Source organism: Lolium perenne, chromosome 2, assembly GCF_019359855.2.
Source record: "Lolium perenne isolate Kyuss_39 chromosome 2, Kyuss_2.0, whole genome shotgun sequence".
Classification (NCBI taxonomy): Eukaryota; Viridiplantae; Streptophyta; class Magnoliopsida; order Poales; family Poaceae; genus Lolium; species Lolium perenne.
Window position 1 is genome coordinate 73,653,693 of NC_067245.2, and position 22,082 is coordinate 73,675,774.

A 22,082-nucleotide genomic window follows, 5' to 3' on the forward strand; every position below is an offset into this window, starting at 1 on the left:
TTGGTTTGTTTTCCTCATCGATGGCTCTTGCCAGGTTCAAATTCTAGCATCCCGATCAGATCTCTTTCAACATGGTGAGTAAGTTCTGGTTTTGCAACATTTTAATTGTTTAGTGTTCTGCTATTATTTTACCTCTTGTTTCGAACGCATGCATCATTGTTATTTCTCAATTTTATCAAAATATAATGTTAATTATCATATAATTTACGGAATGCAATAAGCAAGGGAAAACTGAGCAATCTAGGTAGTTGTACTCACTTCCGTCTTCACCCATTTCGTCAAAGAACTTCAGGCTGCTAATTAGGGGTGCAAAGAACTTCAATGAGAACTTCCATACTCACTGACTCACTTATTAGCACTTCAGGCTGCTAATAATAACGGAAGCTAATTAGACAGCTCTTCAGCACTAATTCAAATGAATATATTAGTACCTCAGAGAGTTGAACGACAGTAGTCTCTGGTACAAAGAATGCTCTTTCATCTGAAGGTGGAGAACAAAGGTCTTCTTCTTCATCATCATCAGCATCCACAATAAGAGATTGTATATGGGAGTATTGACTTCAGTTATTGACGAACAAACTGATGAAAGGTCATTTAGACAGATTCATCTCGTTTGCCTGCAAGGTTCATATTAGTAGTACTGACTTCCAACCATTAAAACATGAAAAGCAATCTAAGATGTGCACAAAAGTTTGCAAGATTGGTTTGAAATACAGTAGCTTGATGGAGCAGGCGGGTCTGCGCTGGCCGTGCGTGGTGAGGAAGCAGCGGCCAATCTAGCGAGAAGAATTAGCAACCACTCAAAACAAAACAAAATGTAGTTGTATATTTTTCATAGGAGAGAGAGAGATCTTAGCAACGCAATTATCTCTGAATGGTCGAATAATTATCACACCACATTTTCCTTCACCTCATATTCTCTTCAGCGCCATTGAATATTTTTATTTCTAGAAGATTGAGCAGCTACAAGAGAGAACAAAACTTTGCTAATGCCAAAGAGGGACTGAGGAGCAAGCAAGGCAGCACATGAGATATATTGGATGATCGTGGAGGGAGAAAACTTTGCTAATGACAAAGAAGGCACAGTGTATAATGTGGGACTGAGTGCATGCTATATGATCAACAACCTGGGGCAAAAAAATTGCCGCAGCATGAGTAAGACAATTGCTATTTATCAATGTTAAAAGAAACAGATGGAACAACGGCTATACTACAAATCAAAAGTTCAGAACTCATGCTAAAATAACCTACAAGATACTGTACTGTAATTTTACCAATAGCACATTCTTTCAACTCTGCTCCTGCAGAATGTTCTTACCAGGATTTGCATGGCAAAGGCTAAGGTTGTGTTCCCATACTTGATTAATCTACACCAATGGAGAGTAAAGCATAAATCAGGTAACGATGCGCATGTCGATGAACCAAAAGAAGATACTTATAGGTCAGAAATCTAACATATTAACGTGGCCGAATAATTGAAAATCTGCATCTATGTTGGTCCTATAACTGCTCATGGATACTAATTAAACTCAAGATCTAAAAAATCTTAATTCACAACTATACCGAAGTACTTCACAATTCCTCAAAAGTGCTTATCCTCGAAAATATTCAGGCTAATTGGAGGGAACCTAAAATACCAAGGCCTAGCAGCAACAGAGTTGATGTGTTCAGTATAACTGAATTAAAAGGAACAGAACTTCAATACACATCCATTAATGTCTGTACAAGCTTATTATACTGGCTAGCAAAAAATAAGTGAGGTCGAATCCATAACTATATGACTTTTAATGTAAGTCTGAACAAGCATATTGCATCGAGATATATAGACTCAATATAAAATGGCACTCCATACCACTATACTTACATATATGAATAATGAATCCCAATAATTCCTTTCTTCATGTCCGCATTCTTCCAATTAAATCTTCATTCAATAATGAATTCAGAATACCTGTAGGCACAAAGCTCTTCCAATTTACTAAGTTACTATTGTCAAACTTGAGGAATAATGAGATTTCTCAACATGTTTTCCTCTTGTAAACGATAAGTGTATAAAGTGCTTCATATAGATTATTATGACATCTCCGAGTAAATTACCTGCACCTTTACATATATATGCCTCATATATTTTTTGGTAAGGGGGCTCATAAATTAGATGCTCATACTTTTTCATTAAGATGCAATAAAGGTCAATGATTCCACAACACAATTGTTTCCAACTTGAATGGATAGAGAACTAATGCTAGTTTTCATGCCAAGTATCTAACGTTTGGCTGATGCTTTCTATATAATGCATACAAATGTCTAAATATAATGACCATAGTGAACCATCATACTTTGCGTGAGGTTTTGGCAAGCAGTGAAACCAGAATACATAACATGTTAACAAATGCAGTAAACGATTATGAAACAACTGCGAGAAAGATTTTTAACCTTGACCATTCCAGTGCCACTATCACATACAAGCAGTTGTATGTCCTCACTGTCAGTGTCAGCCATTTTCTTGTTAACTGAGAACTGAGAAGTCTGCGAAAGGTAATACAGTGCATAGTTCGTTCATCTTCTTAAGTAAGAAGTTTGCCAAATGTAATGCACTTACGCATTACTCTGAATCCTTGTCCTCTTCCTCCACTCTCTTCAAGCGACCTTGCCTTGTACTTGCTGCCGCCGCATGGCCAGCACTGACGATGGCCCCTCCCTGTTCACGCTCAATAGTAAAGAAAAGGTCATCAGTTAGTGTGCAATCAAAGTAAACCATCAGATAAAGCTACAATGTCACTGGAATGGTCAAGGTAGTGTGCAATCAAAGTAGGTCCTACTTAATGTGTCAATACCTAGCTGTAACTTATTACTGAAAATTAGTATTTTCTATAATATACTCCTATCCTTGTACTAAAATCCATTGATTTCACCTCTTGTAGTTCTAAACCGAGTCATACAGGTGCATTACTATTCAGAGTACAAATAAACATGGCACCATGTTTAATACATTGGAGGCAGTCGGAGTTCTTGGTCTCCTTGCGCTTGCAGACCATGTCGAGGACAGAGTCGATGAGCTTGGCCATACCATGATTCTGATGCTTCTCGCACAAAAATTGAACAATCCCCTCTACTAAACCATAACCCATCCCAGAGTAGATAAAGTTAAGTCTAACTTCCAGTGGAGTCTCCTATTTAAGCACCACGAATCTTATTCCAGAATATTACCCCATGATATCAAGAGGGGAATTCGGATCTGGGCTTCCATCCATGATCTCGGGGACCTATGCCTCGTTCCGCGTATCCGTGCGTTTGTTCTTGTTCATGGTCTGGGTAGTACGCCTAGCCTCCATGCCCCCGAGACGAGCGGTGGAGGACAGGATCAATGCAATGGAGGCGGTGACGACAGGATCCGGCTGCCGGTGTGAGGAGGCGTTGGAGGAGGTCGGAGGGGCGTCGGATGCGGGGGTGAGGTGCGGGGGGGGGGGGGGGGGGGAGTAGGGGCTAGAGCAAAGGGCGCGTCCGCGGGCGAAACGCGGTGGGAGCGATGACGAAAGGGCTTGATGTAGTGGGAGAATAGAGAACATGTTTAGTCTTTTTAAGTAGTAGAGATAATAATCTGAAGAGACTGTTTTCATCCTCCATTGTCTTGGATAAATGTGCTTTCAACATGATGACTAAATTCAATCGGTCGATCCCATGTTAAAAACCCACTGTCTGGAAATGGCGGGATCGACATCATAACTGGCTCTTGAGATGTAGCACAACAGTAACAAGTACTACACTCGTTACAAAATGTATGTCATTTTAGAATGCTAATTACATTTTGGAACAGATGTAATAGCAATGTAAGTGTAAGAGATAGATCCAATTAGTAGCACCAACTGTTGTAATTGTAAAACATTATTCACATCCCTACCAGTACTACGTATTGTCAACAGTGGGGGGTTTAGTAAAAGCAGTAGTGACAACGAAAAAGTGGAAATATAGATTTGATATTGTGAATCAAGAACTCAAAAGTAAATACATATGCTATTCTTTCAAGATGTTTCTGAAAGAATATTGAAATAGTTAAGAGAAAGAAAGTACCCTTTCATTCTCAATATGAAGGTTTGTTTTATTGTCGGCACAACATTTTCATTCAGCGGTAAAACATTACCTGCAAACACGATATATTTAAATACTCATGTTCCCACAAAGATTCACAGGTAGACTGCAAAATCCCAAGCTGAATACAATAGCATTTTTTTACTGTAATAAAATCCCAAGCTGAATTGCACCATACCTTTGCAGCTTCAGTAATGTACACATATCACCATCATATTGGCATATCGCACAAATACACATGGAGTTGGAAGTTGTGTAACCCCAATAAACAAAATAGGGTAGTATTCAGATTTTGTAGGTCCTGTGGATCCAATACTAAGCGCAGCCTGAACATATTGAGATAAAGGTTAAGTCGCTAGTTGTAAACAAACTCATACATCAGAAAACTGATAGCATAAATCTGTACTGTATTCATCCCCTTTGCCTATAGGGGCCACTTTATTAGTACTGACCCATTCATCAACCGGAACTTTCCAACCACAGAAAAACGAAAAGCAAGCGACCAGTTCCGTTTCTCAAACCAGTTTGGTAGATCCATCCAAAAAAAAAAAATCAGACGACATCAAAGATCGTTTGAAGGGGAAAAGACAACTAAAGATTGAGCCTAAGATCAATTAGGTTAGAGGAATCGATCAAAAAAAAGGAACAAAAGGGGATGAGATGGCCTCACACCTTGCTGTTGGGAGCGAGCTTGGATTCGCAGGAACTTGGTATCGTCGCCGGAGGATTTGTGCAGCTCCTTCCCACGCGTTCGCGTCAGCAGGATTCAGAAGTGTTGGCCTGGATCCTTTCCATCGCCAGAGAGGTAGGAGATCCGACGACGGCACTCTATGGCTACCGGGCCATCCGATGCGTGTGTGCCCGCGGTGGCCATCGATGTCGCTCGCTCGCTGGCCTAGGGACGCTGCTGCTCCTACAAGCGGGTCGTGGAGCCGGAGGCCTGAGGCTGGTCCGACTATGGGGTGGGTGTGGACTGTGGAGCAGCGCGAAGGGCTGAGGCATGGATGTATGGCGGCGCCGCGGCGGGGAGATATGGAAACAGAAAGCGAATGAGATGGGGTGGGTGTGGAGCTTCGATGGTTGACAGGGAGCGAAAGATCGATCAATGGAGGATTTGGTGGCGGAATTTTCGGAGCCCTTATTTCGCGACGCGGAGGAAGAGACCGACGAAGGGGTGACCGAAACAGACGACGTATTGGTTGACGACGAAAAGGTGGGCAGAATAAGGAACCAGTTCCTCCTTTTTAAGTAGTGTAGAAAACGCGAGTGAAGATGCTCCGCTCGAAACCAAAGTGTTTTTTTTTTTTTTTTGAATCTCAGCAGGAGAGCTGCTGGTTTCATTTATAGAAGGAGGAAAAAAACTGTACAAACAAGTCCGGTGGTTAAGACCACCAAGGTCCTAAGCCTACTCTCGCCTCACAAGGTGCCGCGCCCCGGCAAGCACCCAACTGTTAGCCTCGTCCGAGATGAGGTGGACAAGGCCAGACACACTCAACTCCTTATTACAAAAAACACGTCTGTTCCTCTCACGCCAGATCTCCCACGCTACCAGGGTGGTGAGTGAGGCGGCACGCCTGTCCGCACCTGCCAGCTTGGATACCACCCAAGAGAGGGCGAGATCGTCGCCGTCCGGTTCCCTAATGGCTGGGCAGCGAAACAACGAGGCTGAGCGTTCCCACACTTGCCTAGCCCAGGGACACTCCGCGAAGAGGTGCGCCGGAGTCTCAAGGTTTCGCCGGCACAAGGGGCGTAAATGCGGTTGGGCATCTGAAAACGTAGCAGCCTGTCCGCTGTGAAGACCCGACGCTGCATAAGGAGCCACATGAAGAACTTGCATTTTGGCGGTGCCCAGGTCGGCCAAATGTGGCGTAGGGGGGACTGCTGGGAGCCGACAAACTGTAGCGCATAAGCGGAGGACGCGGAGTATCCACCGGAGGAAGACTTCCACCGGAATGTGTCGTCGGAATCTGGGTCAATGTTGCAGCTTCGCACGACCTGGCGAAGTGCAACGAAGTCTGGCAGCAGGGCTAGAGTGATCCTTCCTCGCAGATCCAAGAGCCAATGGTCGCCCTCAATAGCATCCGCCACCGTTCTGTTTTTGCGCCTAGACGCCTCAAAGAGCATGGGCCATCGCTTCCTGAGCGGCTCCCCAGCCCAACTGTCAGACCAGAAGCTCGTCGCAAGTCCATTTCCAATGGCAACCTCCGTCATCGAGGCGAACAGGGCCTGGTCAGAAGGGGAAGGCGGCTCCAACAATCCTTTCCAAGGCTTGTTCGCCCCTGTCTTCGCTTGCCAGATCCATCGCATGCGAAGGGCGTTCTTGAAACGATGCAGGTCCAAAACCCCTAGGCCACCAAACTCCCGCGGGCGGCAAACCAGCTTCCAGGCAACCCTGCACTGGCCAGGGTTGCAGACGTCCTTCGCGGCCCAGAGCCAGGCCCGACGCAGCCTATCAATCTGCTCCACCGCCCAAGCAGGTAGGGGGTGCGCCGTCATGAAGAAAACAGGCAACGCCGAAAGGACGGCCCGGAGCAGGGTGAGTCGGCCCGCTCTGGACATAAGCTTGCCCTGCCAGTGGCCAAGTCTAGCGGCAATCTTGTCGATGAGAGGCTGGATGTCGACTCTCCGCAGGCGACGAAGTGAGAGGGGCATACCCAGGTAGGTGCAAGGCAGCGTGGAGATCTGCAAACCGGCCGGTTGCAGGATGGTGGCGGTGTCAATGTCGCCACAGCGTATCGGGATGGCCTGACTCTTAGAGAGGTTGACAACCAGCCCGGAGACTTCGCCAAAGACCTGAAGGATGGCCTTAGCCGCAGAGACCTCCCCAGCGGTGGGCTTGATGAAAAGTGCCACGTCGTCGGCGTATAGGGAGCAGCGGATGGATCCCGCCACCGGAGAAAGGAGGCCGTCGTCGGTGGCCAAATCGAATAGGCGAGATAGCGGCTCCATCGCCAGGATGAACAGAAGCGGGGAGAGGGGGTCTCCTTGCCTCAGTCCACGTCTATGGGAGATGCTGGCTCCCTCTTCACCATTGAAGAGCACGCGCGAAGAGGCGGAAGAGAGGAAGGCAGCAATCCAGTTCCTCCAACGCACCCCGAAGCCTCGCACCCGCAGCATGTCAAGCAAGTACGCCCAGGAGACTGAGTCGAAGGCCTTGGAGATGTCAAGCTTCAAGAACAGCGAAGGTGTCTTTGAGCGGTGCAGGCGTCGGAGGAGAGCACGAACGTAGATGAAGTTATCCTGGATGCATCGGCCTTTTATGAAGGCGCTCTGCTCGATGCCAACGAGCTCGTCGATCCGGGAGGCGAGTCTGGTGGCGAGGACCTTCATGAACAGCTTAGCGAAGCTGTGCATAAGGCTAATGGGGCGGTAGTCCTTGACGGCGGAGGCGTCGGCCCGCTTAGGCAGCAAAACCATGTGAGAAACGTTTAGCTGGTGCAACCCCGCAAAGTTGCCGTCCGCAATCTGCTGGAAGGCTAGCAGTATGTCAGGCCCAACCAAATCCCAGGAGGCCTTAAAGAAGTTGGTGATGAAGCCATCGGGGCCGGGTGCCTTGTCCGCGGGCATAGACTTGACGGCGTCGTGGATCTCGTCAAGCGTGAAATCTGCGTCGAGCGCGGAGAGGTCAAGGGTAGATAACCCAAGCGATTCCCAGTCAAAGGTCACAGCCGCAGCCGGAGCCGTGCCCAGGATTGCATGGAAGTGTCCATCGACAACCTCCCGCTTCTCCTCCTGCGAAATGGCGTCCGTGCCACCCTCGCGACTGAGCGAGTGAATGAAGTTCTTGCGTCTTCTACCATTGGCCTTGACATGGAAGAAGCGTGTGTTGGCGTCCCCGGCACGCAGCCAACACACCCTAGATCGTTGACGACAACGGATGCGTTCAAGCACCGATAACCCCAGAATGCGGGATTTCAGCTCGTGACGAAGGGCGGCCTCCTCGGCAGTGAGGGCCCTCAAGTCCTGTGCGGCATCCAGCAGCCGTACCGTCTCCTCAGCCCGCAGCAGCTGCTCCTTGACGTCACCGATGCGTTTCTTGTGCCAGGCTCGAAGGGCAGACGCCGTTCGGGAGAGCTTTCAGTGTAGACGGATAAGCGCGTTGAAATGATTGCAGGGCTGGACCCAAGCCGCAGCGACGGTCTGTGCATAGCCCTCGACGTGCGGCCAAAACGCCTCAAAGCGGAAGCCATTGTAACGCTTAATCTTCCCTGCACAGGACAACACAAGAGGGCAGTGGTCCGAGATGGAGGACGAGATGGCCGTGAGCTGGGCCGTGGGGAAGGAGGTGTCCCATTCCACGTTGCAGATGGCCCGATCAAGGCGGACGAGGGTGGGTGGGTCTTGCTCATTACTCCAGGTGTATCGACGGCCCACCAATTTGATGTCCTTCATCTCCGTTATGTTGAGCATGGCCCGAAACTTGGTCATGAGACGTCTGTTGAGCCGGTGGTTGCTCTTGTCCGCAGCAGACAGGATGACGTTGAAGTCCCCTACAATGAGCCAGGGACCGGTGACTGAGTGTCGCAGCTCCGCTAAGTCATGAAGGAAAGCCTCCTTATCCGCATCAGCATCGGAGGGCCCGTAGACGTTGGTGAGGGTCCAGGCTATCCCTCCAGCCCGGCTCACGAAGGTAGAGGTGATGGAGTGGCGCACGGAGCTAATGAGCTGGGCGTCGTATATGTCCGGGTCCCAAGCGACCAACAGACCACCCCTAGTCCCCTCAGCCGGAGAGGCGAAAGCCGAGCGGCAACGGTTGCCCAGCGAATCCCTACGAACATCATCAGAAAGGTGAGCTAGCTTCGTTTCTTGGAGGCAAACAATGTCGCAAGCCGATCGCTCGATGACACCACGGATCGCCGCCCTCCTCGAAGGGTTGTTAAGACCTCGCGGGTTCCAATCGAGAAGCTTAAGGTCTAAATCCATCGGAGACCAAGCAGACAACAAGCATGGAGACACAGAAAGGTTGCACGTTTCACATGAACGACCACACAGGTTCGGAAACGGGGACAGGCATCCGGAGCTAATCTCGACGGGGATTTGAAGGCACGGCACATGCGAGGTCCGTCAAGCTCGCGACACACACACACAGGACGGCTACAGCAGCAGGGGTCCAGCACAGGGGAGGCCCTCTGCGACACACAGCGAAGACGATCTAACATGGAGAACGGGAGGCAACGGCTAGCACGATACCCTGGGCCTAAGCCTCCATGTCCAGGATGGACAGGAGCTCAGCATCAGGCAGTGCAACCCGCGCGCCCTGGAGCAGGCCGGTGTCCTGGCGGATGCGGGCGATCGCCTCCGCGTCGAGTGGTGCGGGGCAAGGCAGCGCCGCGGCCCCCATCTCTCCATCGGATCCCAGCACGAGCGGCGCGGCCTCCTCGAGGACGCACGGCAGGGGCCCACCCATCTTCATGGAGCTGCAGAGACGCGATGAGCGCCGCGATGGCAGCAGCTCGCCCTTGGACTTCCTGCGACGTCCAACCCTGGGCCTCGGCGCGGCGAGCGGCGGGACGGCACCCATCACGGACGGTGGCAGCAAGCTCAGCACCTTGGCGAGGAAGGTGGTGACACCATCCACCTCCAGCGCGCCAAACTTGGCCGCCAGCAGGTCGAGGACGTCCTTGTCAGCGTGCTTGCCGCCAACCTCACGCTCTCCGCGGTCACCGCCAGACGCCGGCGACAGCGTAGCCGCCGCGCCAGGCAGCTGCGCCCCAGGCCCAAAGAGGACTTCAGAGCCAAGGACCCCTGTGTCGCTCGGCATCTCCATGGCGTCCACCAGTTGATCGCTGTGGAGCTGCTCATCCAGCTCCGGCCACGCCATGGGCGCCGGGGTCGACCACCCCTGAGCCGCATCGATCTCGATGGCCACCGGGTCTGCGCGCGCAAGGTCCTGCCAGAAGATAGCAGGGTCAAAGCGCACAGGCAACATGTCCACCTCAGCGGGCAACACACAACCGTGCAGCAACGCCGGCTCGGGCTGGCGCAGGTCAGCATGCGAGGCCGCCAGGTTAGCGCCCAGCGACGGGTCCAAGACGGACAGCCCTGCAGGCTCGGCGACAACGGCGGCGACAACGCCATCCTCCTGGGCGGCTCCGTCTTCAGCCCGGCGGCGCCCGCCACCACCTTGACGCTGCTGCTGGCGGCGGTTATAGATGTTACCGCCGCCGTTCCCCTGCTGCCCGCCGCGGCCCGCGCGGCCAAGTAGAGCGTCGCGCCAGGGCCGGCGAGGACGGCAGCCACCGCGGCCAGGGAGCTCGTCATCGTCGTCATCACGATCCTCGCGGCGACGAGGGCCAAGGCGGGCGCGCATGTCTGGCGCGTCGCGGCGCGCCCTCTGGCTGGCGTCCTCCACCCCCAGCCTCCACTCAAAACGCTCCGTGGGGACGTGCGCGTCGAGCAGCGCCACCTCCGGAGAAGGGACGCCGGAGGCACGACTGCTGGGCGTGCGCCGGTCCGCCGGCGCGAAGTCCTTTGTCTTGTCGAGGTGTATGAGCAGCGGCTCCCTCGTGTCTTCAAAGCCCTCCTCCCGGGGTGTGCCGTCGGGGAGGGAGCAACGCAGTGGCGGCGCCGCGCCCATGCGCATGAGGAAGGATGCGTCACATGCGCGCGGGATGTCATCAGGGCTGCACGCCCAGCACCAGACGTAGCAGACCTGGGCGTCGTCAAGCGCCTCCGAGCGATACTCCAGAACATCGACCTTGACGGAGGAACCCAGCACCTGCTGCATGACATCCTTGGTCCAGAAGTTGAGGGCGACGCCCTCCACCGCGACGCGGCAGTAGTAGCGCCAGACGCGATGCGACGCGCGGATGGAGGCTTGCTGCCACGGGGCCATGGTGAGGGCGATACCCCGGCAGGAGACCACGCCGGCGTCCATGGCCTGGTCTCGGTGCCAGGACATGTCGAAGCGCACCAGGAAGCACCCAGGCCGGAGCATGGACACCTGGAACCGCTCAGCAGGGATGTTGCAGTCGCGCGCCACTGCTCTGGCGACGAGCTCGTTGGTGAGGTCGCAGCGGCGCTCGGAAGCGGTGAGCACGACGGCCTTGGAGTGGAGGAGTTGCGCCGCGCTCTCCGTCTCCGGCGTGCAGACGATGACGGCCGTTGCACTCGCCGGGCGCCGGTGCGCCTCGCCAGGGCGGGCCGCCATCAGCACGGGCGGCGGGGCGGAGGTGCCGAGGACGGTGGCTGGAGGCGGTCCTTGACCGTGCGGCACGGGCTCGGGCCCGCACGGCACTCCTTGGCGATGTGACCGCTGCGGCGGCAGGAACGGCACCGGACCGGGTCGCGGCAGTCGGAGATGTGGTGGCTGGAGCTCAGGCACTTGAAGCACTCCCCACGCGGACGCTTCTTATGGTGGTGGAAGCGGGAGGGCCTCATCACTCCGGTGGCAGGAGGAGCGTTGGCGCGTGGGCGGGAGGCGGCCGAAGAAGGTACGGGCGGCGGGCGCCTCCGTCTCCTCGAAGCCACCACTTGCCACTCTAAGCTTTGGTCTTGAATGCCCAGGCCAGGAGCGAGAGGGGAAGGGGGTGCGCGCGCAGGCGGCGATTCCAGCAGGGGGCCGGTCCGTACGACCATGGAGCGCACGCGCAGCTGGCCTCCATAAGTCCTTCCTTGGATAGCCACTGCCCCACGCGGCGTCGCAGGGCCATTACACCCCGGCAGGCTACCTCCAGCCGGCGGCGTAGGGGGATGGGGGCGCGTCTGGCCCGAGGCGGCGCAGATCTGGATCTAGCCGGGAGATCCGCTCCGCCCATGGGATCCGAGGTTTGACCCACGGACAGGGGAGCGGGGGGTGGCGGCATGGACAGGAGAGGTGGGTGAGGTGGTCGCCGCGGACCGGCCGGTCGACGGCGAGAGGCTGGTGGCTAGGTAGGTGGCCGCCGGTGGCAGAGAGCGGGAGCGGGTGCGAGCGTGCTCCATTATCTCAGAGCTCAAATATTGGGACTGCTTCCAAAACCAAAGTGTAACCAATGTAAAAAAACAAAGTAACCAAATTTTCTGTTGTACCCGCTGTGCCCATCGAAATAAACCCAGGAGGTGGCTTTGCGTCGAACTGAACCCCACTCGTACTTGAGGACGGAGCCCCGACCACCGTCCGCCGTCCACCACATCTCCCCCCAGCCCGGCAGCGGATCTCCTCGGTGGCGCGCCTCCCTCGCCGGCGAAGCCAGCTCCCGTAGGCGAGGCAAAGTGGGCCGCCCGAAACCTAGACCGAGCGGTCTGACATCCCCGACGCGGGCGCCGCCGTCGCACCTCGTCCGGCCGCGGTACAACCTCCGCGCCGCCCCCGAGCTCCTCCCCGTGCGCGCTCCTTCTTCCTCTCCTGCGAAAGAAACCGCAGGGGCAGGAGCGGCCAGGGACCGGGGGTCGAGAGGAGGGAGTAATGGAGTACAGAAAAGTGAAGGATCAGGTGAGGGTAACCCCCGCAATCTAGAGAAAAATGCCGCTCCTCCCGCCAGATCGCCGTGGGACGAGCCTTTAGGCTAGATCGCTGCCGCGGCGTTTTCTTCCTTTTCCTCTTTGCGTGCTTGTTAGTTTTCTCGCCGTAGGGTTTCAAGATTCCTGGTCTACTGAGTTTTTTCATGTCACTACTAGTAGATGGCGTTTGTTTGTTATTAATTCGATTAAGGACATTTGGAATGTTGAGGGTGTCGGTCGTCATCATATAATTGTGGTTGCTGGCTAGTGCCCAATAAGACGGTTTCGTAGTGTGACCAGTAGTGCGTGGATGCAATTGCAGTTCTGGATTAGAATTCCGCAGCAAGTGCCGTGTGCCTTACGGAGTTAGGGGAACATTCCAGTGTTTTGTTGGTGACTGACTTCAGTTTGTTGTAAAGTTCGATAGTAGGTCGCCGGGAATTGATTTTGGACATTTTGGTGGCTGGCTCAAGAATATTACTCCGTATGTTATTGTGTCCATTGGGGTTTTCTAACCTATATACTACATGACTGATGAATTAAACCTGTACAAACGCTCGTTGTGGATTAATGATAATATAGATGTACAAACCAGCACACCTGAGAACAACACTCTAATACACTTGTGGGCATGCTTTGGTTTTATTCTTTTTATGTGATTGCAAGGTTCAGGCATGCTTGCCAGATTGTCTTACAATTGACAGTAAGTCAGTCTATAGGTGACCGATGTTTCCTCTTATAACATACAACATCGATTGGTAAACCACATTTGCATTTTTAAAGGGTGAGTATTTGAACATAGGGTCATTTACAACTTCAGCCATTTATGAACTTATTAGTTTGCACATTGATCTTCTTTAACACTGGAGCATCTTACTGGAAGTAACTTGTTCATAGCAAGTTTTATGAGTATATTATGGCAGAGCTTAAACCATACTATGACTTACCTTTGAATATGATTAAAGTTGCCCAGTCACTTTATCATGTTGATCTTCACCATTGCCCCCTGGTAGCCTAGGACTAATTAAAACTTTCATGCTCTGGCTCTCTGGCAATGTCTTGCCCTATCTGTTTGAACTTGGAAGTTCCGTGTGTTACAATAGACTTATGCTTGTCAATTGTGTTGTGTGCTGACGAGCGCTGTATTATCCTGGAAATCTAAAGGAGACTTATGATGTCATATTTCAGGACATAGAAAGCCCTGATGGGAGGTCCCTTTCTAGCAGTAAGTTCCCGGTTCATCACTGAAATGTTCTCTTTGGAATGTCCTATAATCAGGAACCTCGTTCTTTAATGCATGTATTATATACAGCTGCAGCATCTTCCACACTTGGCGACGCAGGAGGTTTGAAGGGCAAGCATACCTGGAAGCAAAAGTAATAGTTAATGTTCCATCTTTCTGCCACATCACATAGTTTCAGAAGATCAGAAAATTTACTGGCAAATGTCGTTCGTTGTGGCAGGTCCATTGTTACAGTTGCATTGACATTACTAACAAGTTCCCAGGCAATACTGATTGTGTGGTCAAAAAGAGCTGGAAAGTATGAGTATAGTGTCACAACAGCAAATTTTTCTGTGAGTATTTGAATTATTTTTCTCTTAGTAACAGTTGAGGCAGGAGCTTTTCCTTTTGTTCTCTTGATACCATGATTTTAATTATCTATCTAATTCTTGTTGTCTAGGTGGAAGCTCTGAAATGTCTATTATCACTGGTAGCCCTGTACAGAACATGGAACAGTCAAGGTGTTACAGAAGATAATAGGTGACCATTCTACCATTATGTATTGATTGAATTCGAGTATTTACTGTATTTTCAATACTCTCCAGTGATATACCATCATTATTTTCAGGTTAAGTACATCACTAGATGAAGTTAGTGTTTATCCTATTCCCGCCGCACTTTACATGGTAAAGAATCTATTGCAGGTATTCCCACTTCTGAAGTTTTTGTGCGATAAAATGATGTTGTATTTGCAAGAACAAAAGCTTGACACATGCTTCTACCCCCTGTCAGTATTACATCTTTGCTTATGTGGATGCACCAGCTTACCAGATCCTGAAGAACCTGAATATTATTAGCACTGGTGTCTTATACCGTATCATTCTAAAGAAGAAGTAAGCTCTACTCACTTAATGTGGCCTGGAAGCTGGGAATAAAGGGATATGATCATCTCTGCTCTTTTTACTACTGTTGCCGGCATTTTTATTGCATCTACTACCTCTGGTCGACTTTAATCGACGCGGGAGTGTGCCTGCCATTACTGTACTTATATCTTCCCATTGCGTAGGCACTTTCGTACAAAACTGGTGTAGTATAATTCAACTGCTTGCAAACTTTTATCATTATGCAGGACACAAACATGAAATGTGATAACCTGTTATTTTTTTAATAAGTTCCTAGCATGAGCTCGCCATTGTAATCCATGTGTTCTTTAAGTGCCTTAAATGTCTTTAAATGTTCATCAATTTCATCTTCATTCTTTCCAGAACACTTCATGACATTTTCTTCCCCAGCAGGCATCACCTGTTTTCCATCGTTTATAGTGATTGTTGAATCTATTTCCATCACTGAATGCTTTGTGACCAGGTTAAGTGAAATTCAGTGGGCTGCATTTATTCTTCTATGTGCTGGCTGCACTACTGCTCAGCTTAACCCCTCGTAAGCAACATAAATTTCAAAAAAAAATCCATTGCTAGTGTTTCATAATTTCTCTAATCAATATGTTCAACTAACAGAAATAATATGCCCCTTTCAGATCAGACCATGTTCTTCAAACCCCTCTTCAAGGTTGGATGATGGCAATTGTAAGCATGCAAGAAAAAAAGAAATCATCTAATCTAGTAACTTGGACATGCTAGAGGAAGTTATTTCAACTCAACTTGCTGAATGCTCTTTCTTTTGTAGGTGATGGCTCTTCTGAGTGGATTTGCTGGGGTATACACAGAAGTATGTAACTTTGTGCAATTGCTCCTATTAGCATATGTATCTTGCTTTAGAAAGATTTATTTGATTCGACTGCCAAGGGAACTTCTGAAGAGTTTAAAGACATATATTCATCTTTGAACAATGCAGGCTATCATCAAAAAACGTCCTTCAAGAAACATCAATGTGCAGAATTTTTGGCTGTACATTTTTGGAATGATCTTCAATTTAGTTGCCATCTGTGTTCAGGACTTTGATGCTGTCATGAATAAGTCAGTTGTGTTGTAAATTGCTTCGTTTCATGTTATAATATTATATTACAATGCACAATATTGATTATTTTAATTTGATCGTGCCATCTAATGCAGAGGATTTTTTCATGGCTACTCATTTATTACATTTCTGATGATCCTAAACCATGCACTCAGGTACTACAGTTGGATCTTCGAATTGGTTGAATGTTGATTCCTTGGATTAACATTACTTGTGGCTGTTTTGTTTTGCTTCCAGTGGAATTGCTGTATCAATGGTGATGAAGTATGCTGACAACATTGTCAAGGTACAGATTGTAAACTTCTACAGCTGCTTTTGTTGTTTAAATGATGTGTTATAACCGTATTTGCTACGTAAAATAAACATTCTATTAACTGTAGCAAGTCCATTATAATCTTTTTTTTTTTTTTTTGAGAACACAGTACAACGCAGACGCTCACAAACACGCACGTACAAACACCCCTATGAACGCACGCACGCACACCCTACCCCTATGAGCACCTCCGAGGGACTGAGCCGGCATATCTTGAGGTTGACGAAGTCACCACTGGCGCCTCGCTGTTGACGGGCACGTCACGTACCACTGAAAGCATAGCGCCGGTTAAATCCTGGAATAAATCCAGGTAAATGCAAACACCCATGTCAAGTCTAGGACTTGAACCTGGGTGGGCTGGTTCCACCACAAGGGACCTAACCACCAGAGCCAAGCTCTGTTTGCCAAGTCCATTATAATCTTGGATGTTCGTATCAAATATTAGCCCCCTCCTGTTTTTATTTGAACTTTTTTTTCGGAGAAAATATGTGGTTTATATACTTGTTGCATGGCATTTGAAATTTTCACGCAGCACTAGTTCAACTTAAGTTTAAATGGCTATCTCATTGCATTAATGCCAAGTAAAGATTTTTTTGGATCTTTCTATTATAAATGTTTGGTGCCTTGATGAACTACTGAAGTAGATCACCGAGTTAAGCAACTATGGATTGTTTGTCAGTTAACAGTCCTTTTTCAGTGGTGCGGCTGCTTTGTTTACCCTTACAGTTAGATGCGACGACAATATTATGTCCGTGCCTCCTTGGTAGGAATTAACTTGCAACATTTTGTATGCTCACATTCTGCTATCCAGAAACTAGAGCATTCCACATTATGTTATCAGGGAATATGTTACTCCATTATCCTGTCAGCCCACATTGTGTTATCAGTGAAGCTATGGTTATAGAGAGACCAACTAAATCTCTTCACTAAACAAAAAACACATTCCGTTCATATATTTCTAATGGAAGAAAACTAGAACGCATCAGCCTGTTATCCTGCAGTGTAGGTTAATGGTCTTTGGATATCAAACTTTCTGATATCTTTTGATGCTGTGGCTATTGGATTTGAGATTCTATGAATCATTCAATGCTGTAATAATTATTGAGGCAGATCAAAAAAATTGATGATATCACACTATTTTTCAGTCTTTATATACTTCAACTAATGTATTTGATTGTCTAACCATGTGTCTGTGCATACGTGTAGGTGTATTCAACTTCAGTCGCAATGCTTCTGACAGCGATTGTATCGGTCTTCTTGTTTGGCTTCCATCTATCCCTTGCATTCTTCCTCGGATCTACGTAAGTCCGGATGGAAGTGCAACGACATATTATCTTGATTGTAGCATTTTAACCCATGATGTGGCCTAACAAACTGATAATATTCCAGGGTTGTTTCTGTCTCGGTATATCTGCATTCTGTCGGGAAGCCACAGCCGCAGAAATGAGTTCCGCCCCCGTCTCTCCAAGAGTTGGCAGAGAACGCTTTGATGTCATTGTAGAAGGGTTTATGGATAGCACCGCCAACATCATTGCACAACGTCGAAGACGCAAATTCACCCTTGGCCATGCCACTGTTCTTGAGCTAAAGTTCTGAAGGAGCACTACTTAAATTTGAGCATCAATGCCCATCCAAGGGTTACTGACCAACAACCTGTTGACGTATCACTTCGCTGCTGTTTGAACAGCTTGAGTGGTTTAATTTTGATTTGTGGTTGAAGTGGCGTTAGTTTCCTATCCGGGGAGGTCACTGAGATACAATTTGTTTTCTCCCGCTAGCTTGTGCTGTACAAAAATCTGAACATTGACTGCGTGCAGCAGCAGCAGAGCCTCTTTTGCCACGATTGAAATGGCCGCTATTGCAGTAGCTTGTGCTAGCCTGTAGTCAGAAGGAGTATAATAACAGTGGTTGACGTGGATGAGGGCTGACTAGGAAGAACATACTTCGATTTTGGAGATTTGCTTAAGTTTGGATGTATCTATACACTAATAGGTGTCTTCGGTTCATGAAAAGATGTCAGTGGTTTGTCTAAATTTGGATGTATCTATACACTAAAAAGTGTCAGATACATCTAATGTCTAGATATTTAGATAAACTTACGATATCGGCCAGAGATAGTATATTTTTTTTTCTAGAATACACAAAAAAGCAACTACAAAAGGATCAAAAGAAAAAAGAAAAACAGTATGCCCGATGGGGACATGGAAGCAACCCATGACAACGACCGTTAGCTGCAACCGTACAGCGCAAACATAACCGAGAGGAAGCATCAATCCTTCCAGGCAGAGGCAGAACTCACTTACTCACCATGGCTCCCGCATCGCTCTATCAGTGCCTCGTCTGCCTCGCCGTCCTAGCTGCTACCGCCACCACCGCTACCTCTCACTCTCAGTGCCTCGACAACCCTCCGGATCTGACGGCCGGTGGTCACCAGGCCGGTGTTGTCGTCGACGACCTGGCCGGTTTCAAGGCCTACGTCACCGGCGATGTCCACTCCCACAGGGCCATCGTCCTCGCCTCCGACGTCTACGGTTTGTGCATTTTGAGTAAACTGTTTATTGAATATGCATGCAAACAACTAGAGTGCAACTTAGTTTCCCTGGCGCACTGTTTTGATTTTCCATTTCAGGATTCGAAGCGCCCTTGTTGAGGTACGAGCTTCTTCTTGCCGTAGTTCCTTTCCCTAATTTTTATTGCTCCTATCTTCCCTCTTGATGATCAGAAAAATTGTCAATTGAAAAGTTATTTATTGCGATATGATTCGGAAAGTGTCTTTGGCTCCTGAGCTCAAGTGATCCCCTTATTTAATAAAGTCACGAAAAAATATTTTTAAGATTAAAATTGAACGAAAACAGATCTGGACATAGTCAATGATTAAACCTACAATAAGGCAAAATCGCAATGCGAAGTTCTTCGTGTTGTGGGCTACACAAAAAATGACAAAATCTGATAAAATTTGGAGATTTGAATATATGCATACTCATTTTCACAGTTTTATTATTTTTGTGTCGCCCAAAATACAAAGTATTTGAAATTAATATTCTGCATGTTTGTTGGATGCATCATTAGCTACATCTGGATTTTTTTTTTCAATTTCTTTTGGAACTCATAAATGTGATTTTTAAAATTTTAAAACAACATGATTGGCTGATCGCTAGAGCCTGGTAGCCAAAAATCTCCACTTGATATTTTGTTATTCAAATTACTCTGGAATGAATAAAAGCCTTTATACTTCGTCGTGGGTTCACGGAAATGAAGGAAAATTGCCGACAAAGTTGGTGAGGCTGGATACTATGTTGTGGTGCCCGATTTATTCAATGGACAACCTGCCACTAATAGTACTGACATAACAGTGTGGCTCCCGGCTCATTCTCCGGTAAATCAACTTTATTGATAATAATCTGCTGGAAATTCGTTTTATCCTGTCTTTTTACCCATACAAATCGATTGTTCTTACAGGTAAAGGCAGCTCAAGATGCAAAACCGATCTTCGCGGCCTTGAAAAGGGGACAAAATTTTGTTGTTGGAGTTGCGGGCTATTGTTGGGGCGGTGAGTGAAACCAGAACAAGAGAATATGTTTGTATTGTTTGACAAGCTAAGAATACAAAACCCTGCAAGATGAAGATAGGAATTATGCGAATATGATTATTTTTATTCCTTTGTTCAGGGACAAATTTTGGTTGATGCTCTCTTCCTGTACTGAATTTAATTAACAGGGAAATTCGCTGTGGAGGTGGCGAAAACGAACGAGGTAGAAGCAGTTGTCATCTCCCATCCTTACGCAGTAACTGCTGACGATATGAAAGGTGAGCTTTTTTTAAAAAAAATCCTTTTCTATGTACTTTTGTTGGTGAAGACCCGTCTTCTGATATTAAGTTCAACTGCCACTCAGAGGTCAAGAACCCCATTGAAATTCTTGGAGGTCAGAATGACACTGTTACACCGCCAACATTGGTGTATCGGATTGTGCATACCCTGCGGCAACGAAATGAGGTGAGTTCCTGGTGATTCCACTCCAGACATTTCAGTGGAATAACTAACATGGAATGCAGGATGTTTGTACTTGCCTTGTTATGCTTTGCATGATAGTCTGTAATTCGGTTTGAATGGATGTAACCGAAGATTCAGTTAGAATAACTGAAACTAAACCATAAACCCAGAAGGCAAATATCATCCCGGTTGCAGTTTGCTAGTTTTAATTGCTATCAAAACATTTGGCGTGTTAGCACTTGTATAACCAAGTTTGAGACATGCATTTAGCTGTAGATCAGTTAGAAAATTGAGGCTCTAGGTTTATTGCTGTTAACATGAACAGATTTTTCATGTTCTTTAGCAAAAAGGAAGATTTTTCATGTTCTTTAGCAAAAAGGAAAAACTATTGACCCTTATATGACTTCGCATGTTGCAGATTCCATACTATGCAAAGATCTTTCCACGAGTTGCGCATGGCTTTGCTTGCAGATACAACGCTACCGACCCGTTCGCAGTCAAGACAGGTGAAGAAGCGCTTGCCTTAATGCTCGATTGGTTCCACAAATACTTAAAATGAAAATACCTCATCATGCAATGATGCGTCTTTTACAGCTTTGTACATCAAAATAAAATTTACTTGCGTCCACATATAAACTTACAAAGCTAGCCATGCAGATTATATGGCTATGATCTCTTTACAATGATACTCTATTTGTCCTGTGATTTTCTATACAGCTTTAAGTAGTGCAATTTTCATCAATTCACGTGTCCAATGCACGGGTATTTCGCTAGCTGAAATGTGCAGACGGCAGGGTGATTATATATGCTAGTTATTTTTCCAAGCATCCATCCCAGGCGAAATATATTCCAAATACAAAATGGCATTAAATCTTTCTTTTTAAATGTTTGGTGGCTTGGTGGACTACAAAAGTCGATCACGGATTTAAGCAACTATGGATTGTTTCACTCAGTCCACAGTCCTTTTCCAGTGGCGTAGCTGTTTTGTTCATCCTTACATTTAGATTACATCTTATAGCATGCATGTTATGCATGTCTACATTCTGAACCACAACAACATTATGACCATGCATCATGACTGCTTGATAGAGACTAACTCAGCAGCATTCTGCATGATCAGTTGCTCACATTTTGTTATCAGAGAAACTATGGCATTCCATATTCTGTTAGCTGGTGAAATATGTTACTCCACTGTTCTGCCAGACCGCATTCTGTTACCTACCTGAGAAACTCTGGTTATAGACAGACCATATAGATGAATTCACTAAACTGTGAACAAATTCAGTTCGTCCTTTCTACAGGAAGAGAACTGTAATGTATTAGCCAGTTACCCTGCAGTTTGGACGGCCAATGGTCTTTAGATATCAAAACTTTCTGATATCTGTGATGCCGTGACGATTGGATTTTAAGATTCTATGAATCATTAATTAAATGGTCTAATAGTTATCGACGGATGAAAGTTATTTTTGATATCACACTACTCCCCGGTCTGTATAATTCACCCCGTAGTGTATTTGGTTGCCCAGCCATGTGTGTCTCAGTGCAAACATGCAGGTGTATTGTACATCAGTCGCAATGCCCCTGACAGCAATTGTATCTGTCTTCTTGTTCGGCTTCCATCTATCCCTTGCATTCTTCCTCGATCGGGTCTACGTAAGTGCTGACGGAAGTGTAGCAACAAGTTATCTCGATTATAGCCTTGTAACCATGATGCGAGGCTACCAAACTGTCGGGAAGCCACAGCAGCAGAAATGAGTTCCACCGCAAGAGTTTTTTTTTTTTTTTGAGGAACCCACCGCAAGAGTTGGCGGTGCCCTCCTTAATTTTGCTCTGTGACCAAGCTGACGCTAGGTTCTTATCAGGGGAGGTGGCCGAGATGCCGGCTATTTCTTCATGCCTCTTTCTAGACCTCTTTAGCAAGTTCAGGCCTTCAGGGCCACTTACTAATTGGTGCAGCGAGATCTCAGATGTATGGGTATGCGGACGAGAGTAGTGTTTGTTCCGTGCACGGGACCACCCATTTTGTTGCATACCAATTAGTTTAAGATTTCTGAAACTTATAATAAACTAGCAGA

At 47.8% G+C, this 22,082-nt stretch overlaps 2 protein-coding genes and 1 long non-coding RNA gene across 5 annotated transcripts; 2 read left to right on the forward strand and 1 right to left on the reverse strand.

The window, feature by feature from the left end:
* Positions 1-1,959: 1,959 nt before the first annotated feature.
* Positions 1,960-5,302, reverse strand: LOC127332953 (uncharacterized). Of its 2 annotated transcripts, XR_007870819.2 has the most exons (5): positions 4,759-5,302; positions 4,265-4,412; positions 4,069-4,138; positions 2,600-2,698; positions 1,960-2,526 (listed from the first exon to the last, which is right to left on the reverse strand). It is a non-coding gene; the product is annotated as an uncharacterized lncRNA (long non-coding RNA). The 2 variants fall into 2 exon arrangements; XR_011751674.1 differs by having other exon boundaries at positions 1,960-2,698.
* Positions 5,303-12,088: 6,786 nt separating this feature from the next.
* Positions 12,089-17,856, forward strand: LOC127332954 (CMP-sialic acid transporter 2). Of its 2 annotated transcripts, XM_051359267.2 has the most exons (15): positions 12,091-12,499; positions 13,696-13,732; positions 13,820-13,883; positions 13,971-14,082; positions 14,190-14,269; positions 14,358-14,433; positions 14,522-14,622; positions 15,095-15,166; positions 15,264-15,312; positions 15,413-15,454; positions 15,581-15,702; positions 15,799-15,858; positions 15,941-15,989; positions 17,223-17,317; positions 17,406-17,856. In XM_051359267.2, the coding sequence occupies exons 1-15, from the start codon at positions 12,473-12,475 to the stop codon at positions 17,461-17,463; spliced, it is 1,044 nt and encodes a 347-aa protein (XP_051215227.1). In that variant the 5' UTR covers positions 12,091-12,472; the 3' UTR covers positions 17,464-17,856. The 2 variants fall into 2 exon arrangements, with proteins under 2 accessions (XP_051215228.1, XP_051215227.1); XM_051359268.2 differs by lacking the exon at positions 15,095-15,166 and having other exon boundaries at positions 12,089-12,499.
* A 448-nt stretch (positions 17,857-18,304) lies between these two features.
* Positions 18,305-20,749, forward strand: LOC127332956 (endo-1,3;1,4-beta-D-glucanase). The gene is made up of 7 exons (XM_051359269.1): positions 18,305-18,547; positions 18,646-18,667; positions 19,275-19,392; positions 19,476-19,566; positions 19,734-19,823; positions 19,910-20,010; positions 20,426-20,749. The coding sequence occupies exons 1-7, from the start codon at positions 18,325-18,327 to the stop codon at positions 20,564-20,566; spliced, it is 786 nt and encodes a 261-aa protein (XP_051215229.1). The 5' UTR covers positions 18,305-18,324; the 3' UTR covers positions 20,567-20,749.
* The last annotated feature ends 1,333 nt before the right edge of the window (positions 20,750-22,082 follow it).

Bases quoted from the DNA above. Each gene is read 5' to 3' on its own strand.
- LOC127332954 (XM_051359267.2), top strand. From the start codon at position 12,473: ATGGAGTACAGAAAAGTGAAGGATCAG. The intron at 14,270-14,357 runs GTGACCATTCTA...CATTATTTTCAG, and splicing joins GGTGTTACAGAAGATAATAG to GTTAAGTACATCACTAGATG. The intron at 15,455-15,580 runs GTATGTAACTTT...TGAACAATGCAG, and splicing joins TTGCTGGGGTATACACAGAA to GCTATCATCAAAAAACGTCC.
- LOC127332956 (XM_051359269.1), top strand. From the start codon at position 18,325: ATGGCTCCCGCATCGCTCTATCAGTGCCTCGTCTGCCTCGCCGTCCTA. The intron at 19,393-19,475 runs GTAAATCAACTT...TTGTTCTTACAG, and splicing joins GGCTCCCGGCTCATTCTCCG to GTAAAGGCAGCTCAAGATGC. The intron at 19,824-19,909 runs GTGAGCTTTTTT...ACTGCCACTCAG, and splicing joins AACTGCTGACGATATGAAAG to AGGTCAAGAACCCCATTGAA.